Source organism: Hylobates moloch, unplaced genomic scaffold, assembly GCF_009828535.3.
Source record: "Hylobates moloch isolate HMO894 unplaced genomic scaffold, HMol_V3 SCAFFOLD_21, whole genome shotgun sequence".
Taxonomy (NCBI): Eukaryota; Metazoa; Chordata; class Mammalia; order Primates; family Hylobatidae; genus Hylobates; species Hylobates moloch.
In genome coordinates, this window is record NW_026652296.1 from 31,419,666 (window position 1) to 31,442,119 (window position 22,454).

The 22,454-nt window shown below is 44.0% G+C and overlaps 1 protein-coding gene across 1 annotated transcript in view; it reads left to right on the plus strand.

Annotated features, from left to right (window-relative positions):
• The window catches only part of LOC116461181 (uncharacterized), a 64,344-nt gene that overhangs the window by 11,287 nt on the left and 30,603 nt on the right, over window positions 1-22,454 (plus strand). The window contains exon 3 of the mRNA XM_032142674.1: window positions 12,656-13,394. Within this exon, the coding sequence (XP_031998565.1) occupies window positions 12,656-12,671 (16 nt within the window). The 3' untranslated portion in view covers window positions 12,672-13,394. The remainder of the gene's footprint in view (window positions 1-12,655; window positions 13,395-22,454) is intronic.

A 22,454-nucleotide genomic window follows, 5' to 3' on the forward strand; every position in this document is an offset into this window, starting at 1 on the left:
TGTCCTTTGTAGGGACATGGATGAAACTGGAAAACATCATTCTCAGTAAACTATCGCAAGGACAAAAAACCAAACACCGCATGTTCTCACTCATAGGTGGGAATTGAACAATGAGAACTCATGGACACAGGAAGGGGAACATCACACTCCGGGGACTGTTGTGGGGTGGGGGGAGGGGGGAGGGACAGCATTAGGAGATACACCTAATGCTAAATGACGAGTTAATGGGTGCAGGAAATCAACATGGCACATGGATACATATGTAACAAACCTGCACATTGTGCACATGTACCCTAAAACCCTAAAGTATAATAAAAAAAAAAGAAAAAAAAAATGCCCTAGTAAACATGAAGAGAAAAAAAAAAAAAAAAAAAAAGGAATTACATTCTTCATTCTCAGGCTCCAGGCTTGTCTGACTGATCAGAGGAATGGATCAATAGCCCCCAATCATTCTCCTATCTCTTTCTGGAATCACAACTTAGGTTTGTAGCTGTCTAATTTATTATTATATGGTGCAGTGCAGGGTAATTATACACTGTGGTATAATTTGTTATAACTTGGGCTGAGGCCTATAACTGTATAATTTATTATTATACAGTACAGTATTGAATAATACGAAGAGTATATAATTTATTTCAGGCTTACGAGCCTAACCTGTAATCCAAATGCAGCACGCAGCCTATGCAGATGAGTTAATGTTTCTACGGAAACCTCAACTTAGATATTTCTTCATCTCTAGTTCCTTTCTTTGGGCTTCTCAGAACACCTGTGTTACCAAGTTCCTGGTACTTTTTGTTTGGTGCAAGACTGATATGTTGGGTAGCCCTGGCCCAGGCTGAACCGGTCTTGCATATTGGGTCATGGGAAAGAAGGGCCCAGAGCTATCATCCTGCCTAGTGACAGTTGTCATCACAGGGAGGCCACAGCTTGCCAAAGGTATTACTGGCAGCAGATGCAGAACCATGACCAGAACCCCCATTTCTGGGTCCCCAGGAATGAGGAGGCTTGCAGCATCTCCGTCTATTTATTAGATAACTATTCTTTGCTCCGTTCTCAGCACTGGAAATACATCATGGGACCAGGCCCCTCGTGAAGCTTGCATTCTGGAAATCAAGAGCCGCCGTCTCTCTGGTCTCTTGTTTCTTAAAGTGTGGACCCCAAACCAGCATCGTCAGCATCCTCTGGGAGCTGGTTGGGAATGCAGCATCTTAGCCGCAAGCCCCACTGAGTCTGCATTTTCCTTTTTTTTTTTTTTTTTTGAGAGGGAGTCTCGCTCTGTCGCCCAGGCTGGAGTGCAGTGGCGCGATCTCGGCGCACTGCAAGCTCCGCCTCCCGGGTTCACGCCATTTTCCTGCCTCAGCCTCCGGAGTAGCTGGGACTACAAGCGCTCGCCACCGCGCCCGGCTAATTTTTTGTATTTTTAGTAGAGACGGGGTTTCACCGTGGTCTCGATCTCCTGACCTCGTGATCCACCCGCCTCGGCCTCCCAAAGTGCTGGGATTACAGGCGTGAGCCACAGCGCCCGGCCAAGCCTGCATTTTCACAAGACCCCCTGGTGATTCATTCACACTGGAGGAGCACTGCTGGAGTTGCTATATGATTTAGGGGAACCATTTTCTTCTCTACTTCCCTTCTACCCAAAATATATACTATTTCACTGAGTATTGAAGTGGAGTTCTTTTTTTTTTTTTTTTGAGACAGAGCCTCACTGTGTCTCCCAGGGGAGTGCAGTGGTGTGATCTCAGCTCACTGTAGTCTCCACCTCCCCGGTTCAAGCGATCCTGCCACCTCAGCCTTCCAAGTAGCTGGGATTACAATCCTGTGCCACCACACCTGGCTAAATTTTGTATTTTTAATAGAGATGGGGTTTCACCATGTTGGCCAGGCTGGTCTTAAACCCCTGACCTCAAGTGATTCACCCACCTCGGCCTCCCAAAAAGTGCGGGGATAACAGGCGTGAGCCTCCGTGCCTGGCCCCTTCTTCTTCTTTTTTTTTTTTCAAAGAACATGTATTTTTTTCTTTTACCTTGGTTGCAGAAGTTCATTATGTACCTTTTAGAATTATAAAACAAAAAATATATATTAAAAAATCACCCAGAACCCCACTATTCAGAAGTGACGCTGTTAATATTTTAATGACCAATCTATCAGACTTTTTTATACATACGTATACTTTTTTTTTTCAAAATTTCAAGAAAAGATGCAATAGTGTTGTGTTCAGGCTCAGAAAACAATGCCCCAGAATCTGGCTCTTTGACGTGCTGAACTGCCAAGAAGCGGTTTCAAGGTCTCTCTCTGACCTTCCGCTACCTCCCTGTCTCTCTGATCCTCTTACTTTCCCAAAGCACCAGGAGGAGCTGTCTCTGGAATTTTCTTATCTGCCTAAGAAAGCTTCTTTCCAAGAGAAATGCAATTTCTTAAAACTCCCTATCCCCAGGAATCTCATGAAATAACCAGGAAAGATTAACCACTGGAAAAGAGACTAGATGTAGTCACCATGCTCAGACAGACTTTCATCTATTTTTCTGAGAGCAGCTCCTAGAGATCACCTGGAAAGCTTTATCTGCATAGTAAGACAATCTTTGTTTACAGTGAAGTTCTGCCCCTTACCTTCCCACCGCCTCCCCCAGAGCTCAGAAGAATTTTGTCTCAGACAGTTGTTCTTTAGGCTCATTCATTTCCCCTAAAAAATCACTTACTCCTATACCTCCCATTTCCCCTTCCCCAATGAAGAAGGGCATATAAAGGTTATTGGGTAATCATTCTCCTGCAATTCCCCTGTGTTATTCACATTAAATAATTTATTTTATTATTATTATTATTTTTTGAGAGGCAAGATGTTCTTCTGTTGCCTGGGCTGGAGTGCAGTGACACAATCACAGCTCACTGCAGCCTCAAACTCCTGGGTTCAAGTGATCCTCCTGCCTCTGATTACCAAGTAGCTGGGACTGCAGACACATATCACCATGCCTGGCTAACGTTTTAAAAAATTTTTTTGTAGAGACAGGATCTTGTTTTGTTACCCAGGGTAGTCTCAAACTTCTGGCTTCAAGTGATGCTCCCACCATGGCCTCCCAAAGTGTGGAATTACAGGCATGAGCCACCATGCCTGGCCTCATTAAATAAATTTCATATGCCTTTTTATTTTACTAATCTGTCTATTATAGTTCGTTTTCAGCAAACCTTCAGAGGACAGAGGAGAAGATTCCCTTCGGCCCTTACAATTGCACAGTGGCTCTCAAAACTGAGCATACATTCACCTGGAAGGGTTGCTCAAACATAGATTGCCGGGCCCCACCCCCAGAGCTTTTGATCAGGAGGTCTGGGACCAGGCCTGGGATTTGGCACTTCTAACAAGTTCCAGGTGATGTGGGGCTGCTGGTCCGGGGACTACACCTTGGGAAGCACTGGACTCAGTGTTCTAAGATTTCCTAAGCACCAGTAGTTGGAATCCAGCTCTGCCACCCACTACCTGCCCACAGGGAATTTAGGCTGCCTCTCCATGATGCAGCTTCTGAGTCTGCAAGGACAGTACCTGCCTCATAAGATTATTATTATTATAAGGATTATATGAGTTAATTAAATTAGTAAAGCACACAGGATGTATTAATTATGATGAATATGCATATAATTGTTTAATCAAGATTTCTTAACCATTGTTCAAAAACATTTTTCAAGTCATTATTCTTCAGCGTATTTGCTTTCAAAGGCTGTGGCTTATCCTTCATAGTGATGTATTTATCTAGTCCACAGTCTTCAACTAAACAGTGCTGCAATGAGCATTCTCACGGATAAATCACAGTGCACCTGTCTGCTTATTTCCTTAGGATATAATGTGCTAAATGTGAAATTGCTGAAGAAAATTACATGAGCATATTTAAAACTTTTGATATGTTTTGCTAAATGGCCTTCCAAAAAACTTATACTGATTTATAATGCTACCAGCAGCATATGAGGTCATCTTTTCCTTATATTCTTATTAATATCTCATGTTATTGGTTTTTTAAAATTATGCCAATACTTTGTTTGTTCATTTGAATTTCTTTGATGACTACTGAAGTTGGATGTCCCAGCTCCAATATCTCAGGACTTTAAATATTTTTTAAAATCCTTCAAAGCTTGTGTTTACAGAATGTTAACCAGCCCCTTTCTCCTCTAATGAATGAACTCTGTGTCTTGGCGTCTCTCTTGTGGTAGCAGAGGCACCATCTCACAGGTAACAGCTGCTTGATTTAAATCCCACCTGTGCTGCTGGTAACATACCTCCCATTTAATAGATGGGTGTGGACTAGAGGAGGATGAAACATTAAGAGAGCAAACAGAAGAGAGAAGTTATTTTTTCCACAAAAATTCTCTCAACATCTCCCACAGGTCAGGCCCTCTGCTAAACTTAGAGGATACAAAGACAAGGAAGTCTCAAAGTGCAGGGTGGTGGGGCGGGGGAATACAGAAAAAATAATGTGAAATGTAACAGTGCAAATGAGAACAATGGGGTAGGAATCTCATGAAAGAAATGATGGTATTTTGAAGTCATAGAGGACCTGGGTTCAAATCCTATTTCTTTCAACTCCTAGTTTTGGGCAGTAATATGCAAAGACTATCTGTTTTTAGGCTTAAACTAGTTAAAATAACAGGTAAAAATTACCTGGAAACAGGAAACCTTACCTGTTTCCAGGAATCTCACAATTGCAGCCCAAGGGCCAAATATGGCATACAGAAGGTCTTGTTTGGTACATCCAGTATTTCTGAAAAAAAAAAAAAATTTAGTAGAGGAATTAGGATGGCTTAGATCAATAGTTCTCCATCCTGGTTGCCCAACTGAAACACCTGGAAATATATTGGTTCCTTTAGAAGACATTTGGGCTCATTCACTGACTTCTCCTTCTGGTCAAGGTGGAATAACAGAGAATGGGGTTTATCCTCTTAGCTGAAACAAAAAAGTCTGGGGAAAATATATGAATCAACGGTTTTCAAGACACTGGACATCAGGCAACACAGAACCGTGATCCCTGAGAGAGAGAAAACCAAAGAGGGCCTAGCAATTGCCTCTGCTTGCTATCTGGAGAGTTTTCAGGCCACGGCGCAGGACAGGGAGTCCAGGTAGAGCCAAGGGGTCTTCCTGAGTTGAAGAGATGGAGCTGGGTGGCTGCTATGGTTAGAATGTTTTTGTCCCCTGTAAAAATTTATGTTGAGGCTGGGTGCAGTGGATCACGCCCTTAATCCCAACACTTTGGGAGGCCAAGGCAGGAGGATTGCTTGAGGCAGGCATTCAAAATAAGCCTGTACAACATAGTGAGACCCCATCTCTACAAAATAAAATTTTTTTAATTAGCCAGGCATGGTGATGCACACCTGTAGTCCCAGCTACTCAGGAGGCTGAGGTGGGAGGAACACTTGAGTCTAGGAGACTAAGGCTGCAATGAGCTGTGATTATACCGCTGCACTCCAGCCTGGTTAACAGAGCAAAACCCTATCTCCAAAAAAAAAAAAAAAAAAATTAAATTTATGTTGAAACTTAACCCTTAATGCAATAGTGTTGGGAGATGGGGCCTTTTGGAAGGTGTTTAGTCATGAGGACTCTGCCCTTATGAATGGATTAATGTGGTTATAAAAGGGCTTCATGAAGGGAGTCTATCCTTTTGCCCTTCTGCCTTCTGCCATATAAGGACACAGGATTTCTCCCCTCTGGGGGACACAGCATTGAAGGCGTCATCTTGGAAGTAGAAAACAGCTCTCACTAGATACCAACACTGGCTTCTTGATCTTGAACTTCCCAGCCTCTAGGACCATGAGAAATAAATTTCTGTTCTTTATAAACTACCCAGGCCTGGGTATTTTTGATGTAGCAATGCAAATACATTAATCCAGAGGCCAAGGTGTCTGGAGTTCACAGGGCAGAGTATCACTGAGAAGAGAGCTTGTGGGGAGGAGCAGGTACAAGAGCATAGGTGAGCTCTGGCGATCAGCAGAGAGCCCCTCCTGTCTTCTGAGTACTAATGAACACGTGCATGTGTGAAACCTACCTGAGGCCAGCAAAGAACCACCTGATTAGATTACAGGGAACAACCCCAGGTGCCCACACAGGGCTGGGAACAGTCTCTGTTCTTAGGAGCCAGAGTGAAAAACCTCACAGGGCTTTAGGCAGATAATTCACAAGGTTGCCTCAGTAGCTGGACAAAATTTGCTCTAAACATTGATATGGTCCCATGTAAAAATGTTTAAAAGCAAAGATTAAACTAATTCCAAGGAACTTGACTGTGTCCCAGAAAAAAAATCAAACATAGTTATAGAAACACGCACAAAAAAACCTAGCACATGATGATGCAAATTCAGTGTCTGGTATCCATTAAAAAAATTGCCAGGCATGCAAAGAAGCAAGGAAATTCAATCCATTAATGAGGAGAAAATTCAATCATTGGAAACTGACCCAGAAATGACACAAATGATAGAACTGATAAATAAAGACATTAAAACCACGATTATAGCTGTATTTCATAGGTTCAGGAAACGAGAGGAAGGACTGAGTATACTAAATTGTGACATGGAAGACAGCAAAAAGACTCGAATAAAAAAGATTAGTGAACTTGAATATACAGCGAGAGAAACTATCCAAAATGAACCATAGAGAAGAAAAAGACTGAAAAAAAATGAACAGAGCATCAGCGAAATGTGGGACAACTTCCAGTATAATATATCTACACACAACACACAACACACACACACTCAAACATAGAGATATATATATATATATAAGCAGATAGATATATTTATAAGCAGATAAATATATACATATGTGTATATATATGAGTGTATATATAGATCAAATATATATATATGAGAGAGCTTGAAGGAGAAATAATGGTTGAAAACTTGCCAAATTTGATGTGAAGAAAACTCACAGACCCAAGGAACCCAATGAACCCTAAGCACATTAATTTATCACAGTCTCTACCTTCTACTTCCAACTGATGTTATACCACTTTGCCTTATAAGATTATACTTGAGACTCTCACAACACTTAAAAAATGACACCAAGGGCCATTATAATCAAATTACTCAAAACTAGACATAAATAAAAAATCTTAAAAGCAGCCAGAAAACAAACAACCCAGGTTATATATACACATGAACAAATATAAGGCCGGCATCAGATTTCTCAAAAGAAACAATGCACGTAAGAAGACAGTAGAGTAACATCTTTAAAATGCTGAGAGAAAAATAAAGTCAACCTAGAATTCTACATCCAGCAAACATGTCTTTTTAAAAATGAAAGCCTGGGCAACATGGCAAAACCCCATCTCTACAAAACACACACACACACACACACACACAAATTAGCCAGGCATGGTGACACATGCCTGTAGTCCCAACTACTCAGGAGGCTGAGATGGGAGAATCACCTGAGCCTGGGGAGATCAAGGCTGCAGTGAGCCAAGATCACATCACTGCACTCCAGCCTGAGTGACAGAATGAGAACCTGTCTCAAAAAAAAAAAAAACTAAAGATGTTTTCAGATATCCAAAGGCGGGAAGAATTCATCACCAGCATACCTGTATACAAACAAAGTGTTGATAAGTCCTTTAGGCAAAAAAAAAAAAAAAAAAAAGATACCAGGTGGGAATCTGAATCTACACAAAGGAATGAAGAGCACTGGAAATGACAACTGTGGGCAAATAAAACCCCTTTTCTCTTACTTTAAAAATCACTTTAAAAACAAATTTGACCAAAGCAAAAATAACAACAGTGTACTGTGGAGTTTATAATATATGAAGCAATACTATGTATAACAACAATAACACAAAGGCCAACAGGGGAGAAATGGGAGTAAAATGTTGTAAGGTTCTGATTCTATATGTGAAGTAGTATAATAAAATCTGAAAGCAGACTGTGATAAGTTAGATACGTGTATTATAAACTCCAAAACAACTGCTGAAATAATTCAACAAAGAATTATAGCTAATAAGCCAACAAAAGAGATAAAATGGAATCATAAAAAATATTAATCTAAAAAAGAAGCAGAACAAAAAAGAAACAAATAACAAATGGGAGAAACAGAAAATAAATAGCAACATGGTGGATTTAAACACAACCATATCGGTTATTACATTAAATGTAAATGGTCTAAACACCCAAATTAAATAGGCAGAAATTATCAGATTGGAACTTGCCAAGGTCATCTCCTAGACAGACGTGGGGGTGGGCAACCCCGTCAGCTGTGCTCTAGCATCTCATTTTGTTGCCTCTTAGACATGTGGTCCCTTCTCTGTGGGCCAAAATGGAAGTCAGGACGCTTTGTGCCAGGAGTAGAGAGTGGAGACTTCCCAGCATGTGCTATGGTAATGTCAATGCAGAGCACTGAGTTAACGTCAGAAAGCAGCTGCTAGCACCTCTGAATGAGTCTTCATCCACCACCACCTTCTCCCCGAGATCACTGGCTCTGATTCCAGAGTTCACCTGACTACCGTAATCCTAGCAACTGGGTAACCTCTGGGCAGCCCATCCCACCCTCAGGACAGTGATCTCTCAGCCAACATTAGAGACAGAATCACATTTGAAGACTAATGCTTGGAAACCACCCCTAAATGCCAAGCAACCAGATTGTTTTCCCCACTTGATGTCATGTGAGACTTTGTCCAATGTCTGCAGAGCTTCTCCCATAGCAGGATAAGCGGCCAGGCTGGACACACAATCTCAGAGGGCCCAGGAAGCGTTATTGGTCTAGTTTAAACCCAGACATCCATAGAGATATTTTGTTCATTCATTCATTTGTCCATAGAATGCTTATTGAGTGAGTACTTTCTGTGTGTCAGGCACTGTTTTAGACACTGAGAAAGCAGTGAAGACTGTGAAAAGGCATGTGTCTCCCAGGGGCTTGCGGTCTAGTGAAGGGAGACAGACAGATGTGCAATGAAGTATGATGACTGGTAAAATAGCAATCCTGACAAGGTCTGATGGATGCACCCAACCAGGTTTTGAAGGATGAGCAAGAGTCTTCTGGGGGGACAAGACAGGGAAGGCCACCACAGGCAAAGGTCCAACAGTTACAAGGTGGCAAAGGTGAGTAGAAGTGAGATGTGTTGGGAATGTCTGGGGCTCTGGTCTGCATGGATGGTACATGTGAGAAGGTAAGAGCCAGGCAAGCCGGGAGAAATGGCATGTGCCGTATGATAAAGAATCTGAATGCCTGGCCAGGGAGTTTGGACTTGACCCCCTGGCCTGGAACAAAGTGTCCTTAAAGGATTTTATGCAGGTGGATGGCATGAGGATATCGGAGCTTCAGAGAGGCTACTCTGGAGGCAGAGGAATGGGCATGTGGGGTCTAGGGGAAGCCGCTAGAGGCAGAGAGGTGAGAGACAGGGCTGGTAGGGAGAGGCTGGCATAATGGGGGTCAGAGTTAGGAAAATATCTGTCTGGCTGACAAGGAGGAGGTGATGAAGAAGTGAAAGAGGCAGGGCCTGGAGACCTATCAGACATGGGGGAGGCGTGGAAGCTGGGGAGGGCTGTACTGGAGCTGATCTAGATGTTTCTGTGGGGGTATCACAGCCCAGGGCATCACCACAGACAAAGGGGAGGGCTGGGGGGTTGGGCAGTGTTCTCTTCACTGCTGGCTCTGACACTGATGAGGAGAGGTGAGCCCTATTACCAACGACACTATGGGTAGCCTGGATTTCTTGCAATCCTATGGGACTGCCCTCTCAAGCTGATGGAGGAGGCCAGAGGGGGACTGGGGTAGATAGAGCACCAAATGTGGCCATCCTCACAACACATAAAGCTAAGAATCTCAGGAAGAAATGCCTAGGAGAGTAGTGGGTGTGATCTCTCCACTGCCTCCCTGCCCTTCCTAAGATCCAGCCACACTTGCCTGTCCTCAATCACGCTGTGCCCACTCTGCCTCCAAGCATGTATATATGCGATTCCCTCTGCCTGAAACTCCTACTGCCTCCATCCTGCTCAACGTGGCTAACTTTTCCTTTAGGACTCAGCCTGGATTTCCCAGCCCTCGGGTGACTTAGGGTTCCTCTGTGCCACCCTCCCCTAGCTTCTTGTCACATTTCTAATCACAGTGATATGGTGCCTTTTCTTCTTGTCACTCACCACTAATAGATGGTAAGTGCCTTGGAGGTTGAAATGGGTTGTATTATTTCTTAATTTTCAGGGTCAGCATGACGCCTGAAAGAATGGACAGGCAATGTAGGAGTGGATAGAGGGAAGAAGGGAGGGACTAATGGAGGAGTGACTGGAGGAACCATAGATGGAAAGAAAGAAAGAAAGAAAGAAGGAAGGGAGGGAGAAAAGAAGGAGGGAGGGAGAAATGGAAGGAAAGAAAGAAGACAGGGAGATACGGGTGGACAGGGGAGTGGATGGATTTATGAGGGATTGATGGATATATAGGAGGAAGGAAGGATGGATGGATGGAGAGATTTACAGACACATGAGAGTATGAATTAGTGAAGGAATGAGTAAATGATTGATGGAGTAGGAGAATGAGCAAATAATGAGCAGGTGAATAAATAAATAAATGATCAAAAGAATGAATGAGCAAGTGAATCAATGTTTGAGTGGATGGATGAATAAGTAAATAAAAAAATAAGTGACTGAGAGAATGGATGAATAAATAAGTCAGTAAACTCTTTGCATAAAATAAAAAAAAATAAATGGATTGGTGAATGAGCTGATAAACAAAAGTAGTTAGTAAAGAAATATCATTGGTTATCTGAGCCTCCCCACCCAGCAATATTTGTAGCCCTAATTTCTTCAGCCAGTTGTGGACGTGACTGTATCCACAGTGCTTATAACTGTATCTGGTGCATAGTAGGTATTCAATAAACATTTGATGAATAAATCAATGGATGAATGAGTGTCGGTAGACTCATTGACCCAGTGCTGTGGCAAACACTGAGGTTGATATTAGAAGCCTGGTTTCCAATCCTAGCCCTTTGCTTTTCAATGATGTCACTTTGAGCTCAGCCCCTTTCTTCTCTGAGCCTGTTTCTCTATCTGTAAAATGGAAAAATTGCCTTTATTTGTCAAGGCTAAGGTAAAGATGTAATTGTTACCAGAAAGGGATCCTGATCCAGACCTCAAGAGGGGGTTCTTGGACCTCACACAGGAAAGAATTCAGAGGAAGTTCATAAAGTGGAAGTGAGTTTATTAGGAAAGTAAAGCACACACAGAGCAGTGGTGTGGATTGCTCAACTGAGTATACTTACAGTTTTTTCTTGATTACATGCTAAATAAGGGGTGGATTATTCATGAGTGCTCCAGGAAAGGGGTGCGCAATTTCCAGAACTGAGGGTTCCTCCCCACTTTAGACCATATAGGGTAACTTCCTGACGTTACCATGACATTTGTAAATTGTCACGGGCGCTGGTGGGAGTGTCTTTTAGCATGTTAATGCATTATAATTAGCGTATAATGAGCAGTGAGGATGACCAGAGGTCACTTTCATCACCATCTTGGTTTTAGTGGGTTTTGGCTCATTTTTTTTTTTTTTAATCACATCCTGTTTTATCAGCAGGGTCTTTGTGACCTGTATCTTGTGATACTAGTCCTGCCAACCTCCTATCTCATCCTGTGACTAGGATTGACCTCCTGGGAATGTAGCCCAGTAGGTCTCAGCCTTATTTTACCCAGCCCCTATTCAAGATGGAGTCACTCCTGTTTCAATGTCTCTGACACAATAATAAGAGCCACATGGCAAAAATGAGGGCTCAATAAGTATTCATTCACTCCAGTTCCCCCATTCTTTTTGTACTACCTGAAATCCCTTCTGGGTTTTTTTAAAATTATAAAGCCCATACTATGTCTCTTCTCTCACGGAAGCACACTTTCTCATTTGCACATCTGAGCAGCTGAATTTCACCCATGGCACCTCCCAGGGCTTGGTCAAAGGAGACAAAGACTCTCTCCTTTGACACAAACTAGTCTGTCTCCTCTGAGTCCTCCACTTGACTAGGCGGCCTCTCTGTCCTTGTAGACTGCAGCTGGCCAAGAATCCTGCTAAATCAGTTTAGCAAAAATCCCCACTCTTGATATCCGACCACTGTGGATATCTGATCAGCTTGGCCTGCCTTCAGCAATAATCCTATCATGTTAGTTTAGTCAGAAAATCCCTGAGGTTTCCTCTTAGTAATTTTCCATCCATGGACCCCCGCCCTGCTCCTTGGTTATAAATTCTCACTTGTCCCTGTTGGAGTCAGAAATGAGTCCCATCTCTCTCCCCACTATGAGACCCTATTGCAGCGATCCCTTTACCTATCGCCAGGGGACCTTGAATTGGCCTCACCACCTTCAGCGAGTGCCACTAATAACGTTTTCTTTAAGAGTTCTAGGCTCATGAAAAGCTCTTCCTCTCAGACGTTCCAACCTTAGTTGAGCGCTCTCAACATTTATAGTTTACTATTTTTGCTTTTATCATCATTATCATTATTGGAAATTTCCCCCAGAGCTTCAGGCAGAGCTAGGTAGACAAAATACTTCGGGCCTCTTTTTATCTTCGTTTTTAATTTTAAACGGAGAAAACATGGGATGGGTGGAGGAAGCAAAAGTGCTTTCTAGTCGAGTGAGGTTTAAATTTCTGAACGCCACTATCCAAGCTCAGTCTCCACTGGTTCCGATGAGAGCTGGGGCAAACCGTATTTCCCTTTCTTTGCAGTGAGGAAATTGCCTAGTCATTTGCAGGCTAAGAGGAAAGACCGCGCTGCAGAACAACTTATTTTAATAGGAAGCACCAACACTTCTCATCTTAATGCTAGCGACCGCCCGCTTGTATTAGATGATCCCCTGAGCGCCTTTCCTTTTGTCTCCTTGAGTTTGAACCGTTAAGACCACCTGGACGGTGGGGAAATCCTCCCTCAACGTGCGTTGCTCATCTCGCCACGAGGGGGCGCTCCCAGATCAGAGACATGCGGCTGCCGCCCACCCGCCTCGCGGCCACCACCTCCTGTGCATGCATCATCTTCGCGCACCTGCCCAGAGGGCGGGGCCCGGGGTCTCCTGCCCCATTAAGACTCCCTGAAGTCCAGGTGCAGCCCTGAAGGCTAGAGCAAGGTCACTATCGAGGAACAAGATGTTCTATGAGATGTCCTGGGATCTCTGTGAAAACTCTGGACCTCTGGGAAGTCAATGGGGACCGCACTGAGGGCCTACTGTGTGCTAGGGCTTTATGTAACCCAAGTTATTCACTCCACAAATACTGAGGGCCTGCAGAGGTGGCTGTCCAAGAAGGGAAGGAAGCTGAGGGTGAAGGAGGGAGCCTGACTCTCAGACCAGTTTCCCTGGCAGCCAGCAGAGCATTCCACAGCGTGTTGCCAAGCAAGAAAGTGGTCTCAGCTGTGCACTAGCTTCAGCCTGCTCCTAAGGGAGCTCTGGAGTGGGAGCTGCACTACCACGAGGTGAGAGACTGGTCTTTTGCACCCTCAGATCTGGAGTGGGGAGGGATATGACAGCCAGAATCAGGGGCCTAGATGTGGCTCCCGTAGCATCCACCCCAAATGTCAGCAATGATTGTTTTCAGATTGTGGTTACGTTGAGGATCCGTCCCTTAGGCAGAGAGCATGGAGGTAGCTCTCAGAGACACCCTCTCTTCCAGGGCTCCCCAGGGCTCCTCAGTGTCAGCCCCAACTCTTTCATGACAGTGTGCTAGGACTTCCTTCTCCAAAAGAAAATCTCCAGTGAAGATCAATGTGTAACCTTGGGAGGCTGAGATGAGAGAGATCATGAGATGATATGGTGGGCATCCTTTAGGAGATGCCAAGGCCTGCTGGTGCTCTCTGCATACGCACCTGTGCCCAAACTGCACCAAGCTCATTCTCGACGCTTTTCCTCTTTCTCTCTCTCAATCCAGTCAGGTGCCTTGTCCTGGCGATTCCATACCCTTAATGTTCCCTACCAAGACTGGCAGTTACCATGTAGTTAGCAGACAAGCAAGGACTTTGGGGGTTACCCCAAAACCCCAACTTAGCTCTTGAGTGAATTCGGGAATGTCAGTGTGGAAGGGATTTTTTGGATGCAGAAAAGGTTTCTTGCAAGTACTTGTTACTTAATATTCAATGTAATATAGTAGCTTAAAAAAAAAACCCTGGTCATTCTTAAGCTTTTAAGTTCAACTTACAAAACTTATTATTCGATTTCCATGCAGTCAGTTTCGAGGGGCTTTTGATTAATGGTCAATCGACTCATACTCGGTTAAATGATCCATACCATTTGCAAACTTGGTTAATTAAATTATCTTCACCATTTTACACAGGACTTACTAATTTAACATATTCAATTTCCTTTTTTAAACACTTTCATTGCCTGACCTGACAAGCAAAACTTTCCAAAGTACTTAAACCACTTTGGAAAATCTAATTTAAAAACTTATACAACAGTGAATCTCAAGATCTCTTATACATTCTGGAGTCATTTATAAATTTAGTATAAAAAGATTCGTGTGCTTCTCAACGGAAGAATCACAAGTCTAAACTCAATTACGTATTTTAAATAGGAGTCACAAGGCTAATTTGTTCGTACTCTAATATGCAAAAAAAAAAAACCTCTTCAATGTTATGAATACTTTAAATACCAACTACACCATAATATGGGTTTGACTTCTAAACCTTTGTGGAGTTAAAAGATATCTGCCCAGTGATGGAAAAGTTCTCCATTTTAAGGTAATTGGGGTGACGTCTTTCAGTACATTGTACTATCTCAGGGGCGAAGGTTTCATATTGTGGCAGAAACTGCTGGATCCCCAATATCCGTGCTCCCCTGCCTCCTTAGAAATAGAATCTCAGAATCTAAATGGGCCAATTGGCCACCTAGAATAAAGATGGCATTTCCCAGCCTCCTTGTATCTAAGTGTGGCCATGTGACTCAGATCTGGGCAGTGAGATAAGCAGAAATATTATGTAGCAACTTCCAGAAAGGACAGCTGGCACGTATGTCCCTTCCCCCTCTTTTTTATTCGTTCCTCCATCTTGCCACCTGGACCATAGATGTTGATATAGTTTGGATATTTGTCCCTGTCCACATTTCATGTTGAGTTGTAATCCCCAATGTTGGAGGTGGGGCCTGGTGGGAGGTGTTTGGATCATAAGGGTGGATCCCTCATGTGTGTCTTGGGCCATCCCCTTGGTGGTGAGCGAGCTCTCATTCTGAGTTCACGGGAGATCTGGTGGTTGAAAAGTGTGTATGGCACCTCCCTCGACCCCAGTCTCTCTCTCTCTCTTGCTCCTGTTTTCACTATGCGATGTGCCTGCTCCTCCTTCACATTCCACCATGATTGTAAGCTTCCCGAGGCCTCCCTAGAAGCCGAGCAGATGCCAGCACTATGCGTCCTGTACGGCCCGCAGAACCATAAGCCAATTAAACTGCTTTCTTTATAAATTACCCAGTATCAGGTATTTCTTTGTAGCAATGCAAGAACAGCCTAACGCAGGTGGAATGGTTGGATTCCAGTCACTGTCTTGGACCTGGAGGTCCAGGGTCCCCCTTTAGGGCTGGTGGTGTGATGGGCTGTAGAAGCATCTTGGGATTCTGACAACTTCATGAACAGAACATCCACTTCAACCTGTGAGAGATTGTTTGGGAAGATCCCTCCCATCCCAGTGCTTCTTGGCAATATGACTTTGCCCTCTTCCCATCAAGAGATGAAGTCTGTTTCCCTCCCTTGAATTGGATGTGTCCCTGAATCAACCCAGCACTGTGCTCCCACCTCCGTGTGGCAAAATTGGCATTGGGTGACTTTTGGGGCCTGACACTCCCATGTGAGAAAGCCAGCCTAGTGTCCCAGAAGATGAGGGTCCCCAGCCAGGAGCACCAGCTGCTGGCACTGGAGTGATCCCATGTAGGACCCTTCTGCCCAGGCCACCTTCCAGTTGCCTGAAGTTTCAGGAGGGAGCCCGGGAGAAACCCACAGGGGAAGTTCACCAATGTGCAAAATATGAAGTGTAAATTGTTGTTTTCAGCCACTAAGTTTTAGAGTGGTTTGTTGATGCAGTGAAAGCTAAATAAAATCCAGCCCTGGGCTGCCCACCTCTGACTTTTTCATGAGAAAGAAACTTTGATCTTGTTTAAGGCGTGATGGTTTTGGGTCTTGGGTGAATGGAATCCTGATGCACACATGCACCTCTGGACCAGAGATTTTTGCTTTGATGTGATACCTCAGTGGCCAGGGCGATTCTCTCTTGCTGCTGATGGATGTGCTGAGCCCTTTTTTTTTAATCGGTTGCTATGACAACAAGGGACTCCATTTCCTCTAAAGAGGTTGGTATCTTGTGGGCAATTAGATTCTGGCCATACCGTTACCTAATTCTTCTGTCTGATCTGAGACCAGAGTTCCCTCCACCTCCCCCCACCCGCCCCCACTGACACTCCCCCCCTTGCCCTCCTCCTGCCCAGGAGGTCAAAGCTGGCTTCCTTTGCTAATCTCCTTATTGCTTAATTGAATTCTGAAGCTGTTTCTTGCCCTTGCTATCTGCTCAGGCTGCAACTCAGATAGATACTTAGAGGCTTCCTTTTGGATTCTGCATCTCTCCCTTTCTGGGCTCTGAGCTGTAACATCCCTTAAGTCAAGTTAGATACAGAATGAGAGCCTTCTTCTGCTCCAGGCCTCTGTTTTCTTATCTACAAGATGGAGACAGTTTACCAACCTAACAGGGTTGTTGGGAGGTCTCTGAGACTCTGTCTACAAACACCTTGCAGTTCTCAGCCCCCTCACTCCTGCAAAGGCCCCAAATGGCTTCCTGGAACATTGGCAACAAAATCTTAGATGCTCACTGTGGCCTTAGGGCCTGCTCGGCTCTCACCTCCTACAGTCCTCACCAGCGTCACTTACCTTCTGAGGGTACTTGGGCCAGTAGGGCTCCCACCTCTTGGCCCTTGCTCTTGCTCTTCTCTCTGCCTGGGGTGCCCTCCCCTCAGCTCTTTCATGGCAGCTCCTTCCCCATTCTTCAGGTCTTATTTTATTTTATTTATTTTATTTTATTTTATTTTATTTTATTTTATTTTATTTTATTTTATTTTATTTTATTTTATCTATTCTATTCTGTTCTGTTCTATTCTATTCTATTCTATTCTATTCTATTCTATTCTTTCTATTCTATTATTTATTTATTTTGAGACAGAGTCTTGCTCTGTCACCCAGGCTGGAGTGCAGTGGCGCGATCTCGGCTTGCTGCGACCTCTGCCTCCTGGGTTCAAACAGTTCTTCTGCCTCAGCCTCCCAAGTAGCTGGGAGCCTGCTACCACCACGCCCAGCTAATTTTTTGTACTTTTAGTAGAGATGGGGTTTCACCATGTTAGCCAGGACGGTCTTGATTTCCTGACCTCGTGATCCGCCCACATCGGCCTCCCAAAGTGTTGAGATGACAGGCGTGAGCCACCGCACCCGGCTAGGTCTTATTTTAAATGTCATCTCCCCAGAGTTTTCCCTGACTATATCATCAGAAGAGCAGCCAATCCCATCAAAAGTAATAAAAGCAACACAATGAAATTATAACTTTAATAAATAGTTCTTAGCTGAAAACTTATGTCCACACGAAAACCCGCACATGAATGTTTATAGCAGCATTCTTCATAATTGCCCAAACTTGGAAGCAACCAAGATGTCCTTCAGTAGGTGAATGGATGAACGGTGCAACGTCCCTCAACAGAATATTATTCAGTGCTAAAAAGAAATGAGCTATCAAGCCACAAAAAGACATGGAGGAACTTAAATGCATATTGCTAAGTGAAAGAAGCCAATCTGAAAATGCTGCACACTGCGTGACTCCAACTATAAGACATCGTGGAAAAGGCAAAACTATGACAGTACAAAGATCAGTGTTTTCCAAGTGTTTGAGAAAGAGGGATGAATAGGCAAAACATACAGGATTTTTAGGACAGTGGGACTTCTATTTATATATTATATAACATATTATATATAGAAGCATATTTATATATTATATATTAGTGGGACTAGTATTTTAATATTATTCTCTGTGTTACTGTAATGGTAGATACATGTCATTACGGGTTTTTCTCAAAACCCATAGAATATACGGTACAAAGAGTGAACTCCAGTAACAGTGCATCAATATTGACTCATCAATTGTAACAAATGTTTCACACTAATGCAAGATGTTAATAACAAGGAAAACTGCAGGTGAAGGGGGGAGGTGAAGAGATGTATGGGGTTTCGCTGAACTTTCATTGGAGTTTTCCGTAAACACAAAACTAAAAAATGGGCCGGGTGCAGCGGCTCACGCCTGTGAGCACTTTGGGAGGCTGAGGCGGGTGGATCACCTGAAGTCAGGAGTTCAAGACCAGCCTGGCCAACATGGTGAAACCCCATCTCTACTAAAAATACAAAATTAGCCGGGCACAGTGGCTTGCGCCTATAATCCCAACTACTTGGGAGGCTGAGGTAGAAGAATCGCTTGAACCTGGGAGGAGGTTGCAGTGAGCCAAGATCACACCACTGCACTCTAGACTGAGTGACAGAGTGAGATTCATTCTCGAAAAAAAAAATGAAGTCTTTTATTTTATTTTATTTTATTTTATTTTTTTGAGACAGAGTCTCACTCTTGTCACCCAGGCTGGAGTGCAGGGGCACGATCTCGGCTCACTCTAACCTCCGCCTCTTGGATTCAAGCAATTCTCCTGCCTCAGCCTCCCAAGTAGCCGGGATTACAGGTGCCCGCCACCACACCCGGGTAAATTTTTGTACTTTTAGTAGAGATGGGGTTTCACCATATTGGCCAGGCTGATTTCGAACACCTGACCTCAAGTGATCTGCCCACCTCAGCCTCCCAAAGTGCTGGGATTACAGGCGTGAGCCACTGCGCCTGGCCTATTAATTTTTTTAAAAAAAATTAAAGCTCTTACAGCCCTTAATGTATATACACTTACAGTGGGGTTTTCTTTGCTTATTCCTGTCTCATCTCCTAGAGAGTGACTCGATGCATCAATTGATAGCCCAGGGCTTGGCGCCTGGGCAGCTTTTGTTATGTGGTAAAGGGGTATAACTGTGCCACTCTTATGCTTAAAATGCAGGAGTAAATTCCAAGCTCATTACTGTGCTGCATAAAGGCTGTCCTGATCTGAGGCTACCTTAGCTGTTAACACATACAACTCCCTCGGGTGATGTTGGGTCCAGACCTGTCACCTGGGATCCCAGAGGGAGGACGTTTTCAATGCTCTTTAAAGCCTTCCAATTCTGCTAAAGAGAAAGGCTCCATCTGAGACTAGTAAGTCTTTAACACCCCTCTAATGCTTGCAAAGCTTCCTTTTGTCCTGTGCTTACCAGACTTTGGCTTTGAGCTGGTTCCTCATGGTATTGTTCCTTGAATTGTTGCTTGAATTCATTGTTATGCCACTTCTATTAATGGAATATAATACTGGTTTTCCATTCATGGTAATAACATTAAGCTTCCTTCTTAAATCAGCTCATTCATGGTTTTAAAAAAGTAAGTCGAATTAAAGAAAATGTTAAAAGATAGTGTCTGCTGTGACAGATTGCATGTGGATGTCTGAAGTTTAAGAAACATAAGAATTCTAAGAGTTTTTGGAGCAATGACGTGATGATTTGGTTTTCAAGCTGAAATATATTTATCACAGGGTTATTTATGATGCAATAATAATAATAATAACAATGAAAGCGACTCAAATGTTTATCCCATAGGAAGGGTGACCAGATAATTTTTCATCCAGAACTCTTCCAAAAGGGAATGAGGTGCTATTAATAACGACACCAGAGGAAAGGCACAACCTTGGAACGTTCTAGGCAAACCATCATGTTCATTAGGAAATGCTGAAGTAAACTGTGGTACATCCAAACTATTGTGATTATGCAGATTTATAATTGACACTTATAATGAATGCATAAAAATGCTTAAGACATTATAATGTTAAACAAGAAAGACATATCATCCAGTGTGCGAAGACACACCGAGGAACCACCCTGGGAGAATATATGTTAAAATATTAATCATAGCTAACTCTGAGAGGTGAGATCAAGGGTGATATTTGTTTTCTTTGTTGGAGACGTATGTATAAATATGTATACCTCAGCTTGTTCTAGAAAACTCTTATTCGACACACCTGACCATGCCACTTCTCTTGAACTTCTCCACATCCTTCTTTTGTTCCTGAGACAAAGTCCACACATCATGACCACAGCCTAGAGGTCTTGTGTGATCAAGCTCCCTGCTGTGTCTCTGCCCAGCCACCAAAGCCCTCCCTGCACTCACCCCCACTCACACCAGCTCTGTCCTGCCCCTCCACAGGTCTCAGTCACCTCCTCAGGAATCCTCAGCCCTTGCCAGGCCAGGTCTCTGCTCCTGACACCTGCATCAACCTTTGCTGTTCAGTCTTCCCAAAGTAACTCTTTTTATTTTCCATGGTTATTTGCTCTGCGAGGTCTTTCTGCTGAACCGCAAACTCCTTGAGCACAGAGGTCATGGGCTCATCTCCAATTTATCCCCATTAATGCGTTAATCCTCACTGTGCCTTGGCCCGGGCAGGGGATCCGTAAATGATCTTATCTGAACTTCTGACTGTTGATCAATTTCATGGGAACCTTCTTGATGCACTTCTGGGTTTTACCAATGTTCCTAAATGGACAAGAGATACTGTTGCAATCTGTAAAATCAGTGAGGACCTTGAATAGCAGCATTCCCCAGTGGATTAAAATATAATTCAATTTGCCAAACTTTGATTTATACACTTTCCAATGATCTGTGTTTTATGTAAAGCAAGCCCCAATTCAGAGATTTTTCTCCCCAAAAGCTCAAACTATGAGGCTACATTTTTCAAGGCTGAGACGGGAGTGGGGAGAGGAGGGCTCCAGGCTGGCTTCTGCAGACTAGTTTCTTAAATGCCATCCACCACTACCACTGGCAGTGTCTGAGAGTCCTGATGCCTGTGGCTGTGTATTAAGGAGAGAACACTGTGACTGGGGCTTTGATCTCAAGAAAGAAAACTCCCATGTCACTCCTGGTACCTCCGTCTCTCATATTCACTTTGGAGAGTGCCATTCGCTGACAGGGACGCAGAATGTTCCCTCGTGCTCCCTGCAGCCTGCTATTTATACAACGGCCAGCACAGTCCCTTTAAATCTGGGTCAGATCATGCCCCTCCTGTGCTGAAAATCCTCCAGTGGCTCCCATCTCGCCATGGGTCAAAAGTCAACATCCATGGCCATAAGTGAGGCATCAATACTATATATTATCCAAACCAGGATACTTTGAGTGTAAAAGCAGCTCCACAGTCACACGGGGTGACAGTGTAAACCGGGACGGTGCAAGGTGCGGGACGCCGTCCACCATCTGGTCTCTTCCACTTCTGCACCCTGATTCCCACCCTCTGCTCTTACTTGTTGCCTTAGCTCCTTACTCTTCTGTACACAAACAGCCACAAATCCTTCTCGAGGCCTTTGCATTTGCTGTTCCCTCTTCCTGAGAGGCTATTTCCCTCACTCCCTCGCCCAGACACCCACAGGCTTACCTGCTGCACATCTCTGGTCAAATGTCACCTGCCAGAGAGCCTTTGTGCCCTCTCTGAGTGACAGCCTCCCTGCCCCTGTCACTTGCATCCCTCACTCTGTATTTTCCTTCACAGCACTAGCAAGCACCTGCAACCTAGAGACCCTTGTTCATTTGTAGGTGACTGGTCTCCCTTGTTAGAAAGTGAGCCCCAGGAAGTACCAACTTTGCTTAATCACTGCTGAATCTCCCGCCGCTAGCCCAGCACAGGGCACACAACAGCGGCTTAGTAAATGTTCATCAAAGATTGGAGGAATATGGGAGGGGAGGGCATTAACCCTGACTATGCAACAACTTTGGGTCAGACACTGTCCCTGTGTCTTATCGCATGACCTCCCTCTATTCATCAGGGCAGAAACCATCACCCCCATTTTGGGATGAGGCAACTGAGGCCTTGTTGATTAGTTGACTGACAGGTACAGAGCAGGTGTTATGTGTCAGCTCCTGAAAGGACAAAAGACATTACCATATTTCACCATCATTTTCTCTACCAAAGAGAAAACTTTTTGGGGGAGGCCACAGCCCACCTCCAGTGACTGGTTAGCAGAGCTGGGACCATCCTCACACTCCCAGGTGAGACTCTCACTCCAGTGCTCCTTCTTCAAGTCCAGACAGAGCATGGATCTTACCAATAACCAGAAAGCCCTTTCTGATTTCCCAAACCTGAGGACAGGCCTGTAGGAGCTCACCAGGTGTAACTGGGATTTAAGAGTGAGACAGATGCACATTTTCAGAAGGCACACTTCATGTCAAAGGTGATGAAGGATGAGGGGATCCCTGGGAACAAAGAATAATGGGGCTTGGTGTAAGTTAGACGGAGACAAGGCAAATCATGGGGGAATGCAACATAGATGCAGATTTACATATTAGAGGGCTGATTATAAATCTTTGTTATAAATCTGCATAGCTAATGGGAGGCAACATGGAGCCAGCACATGAATCAAGAAT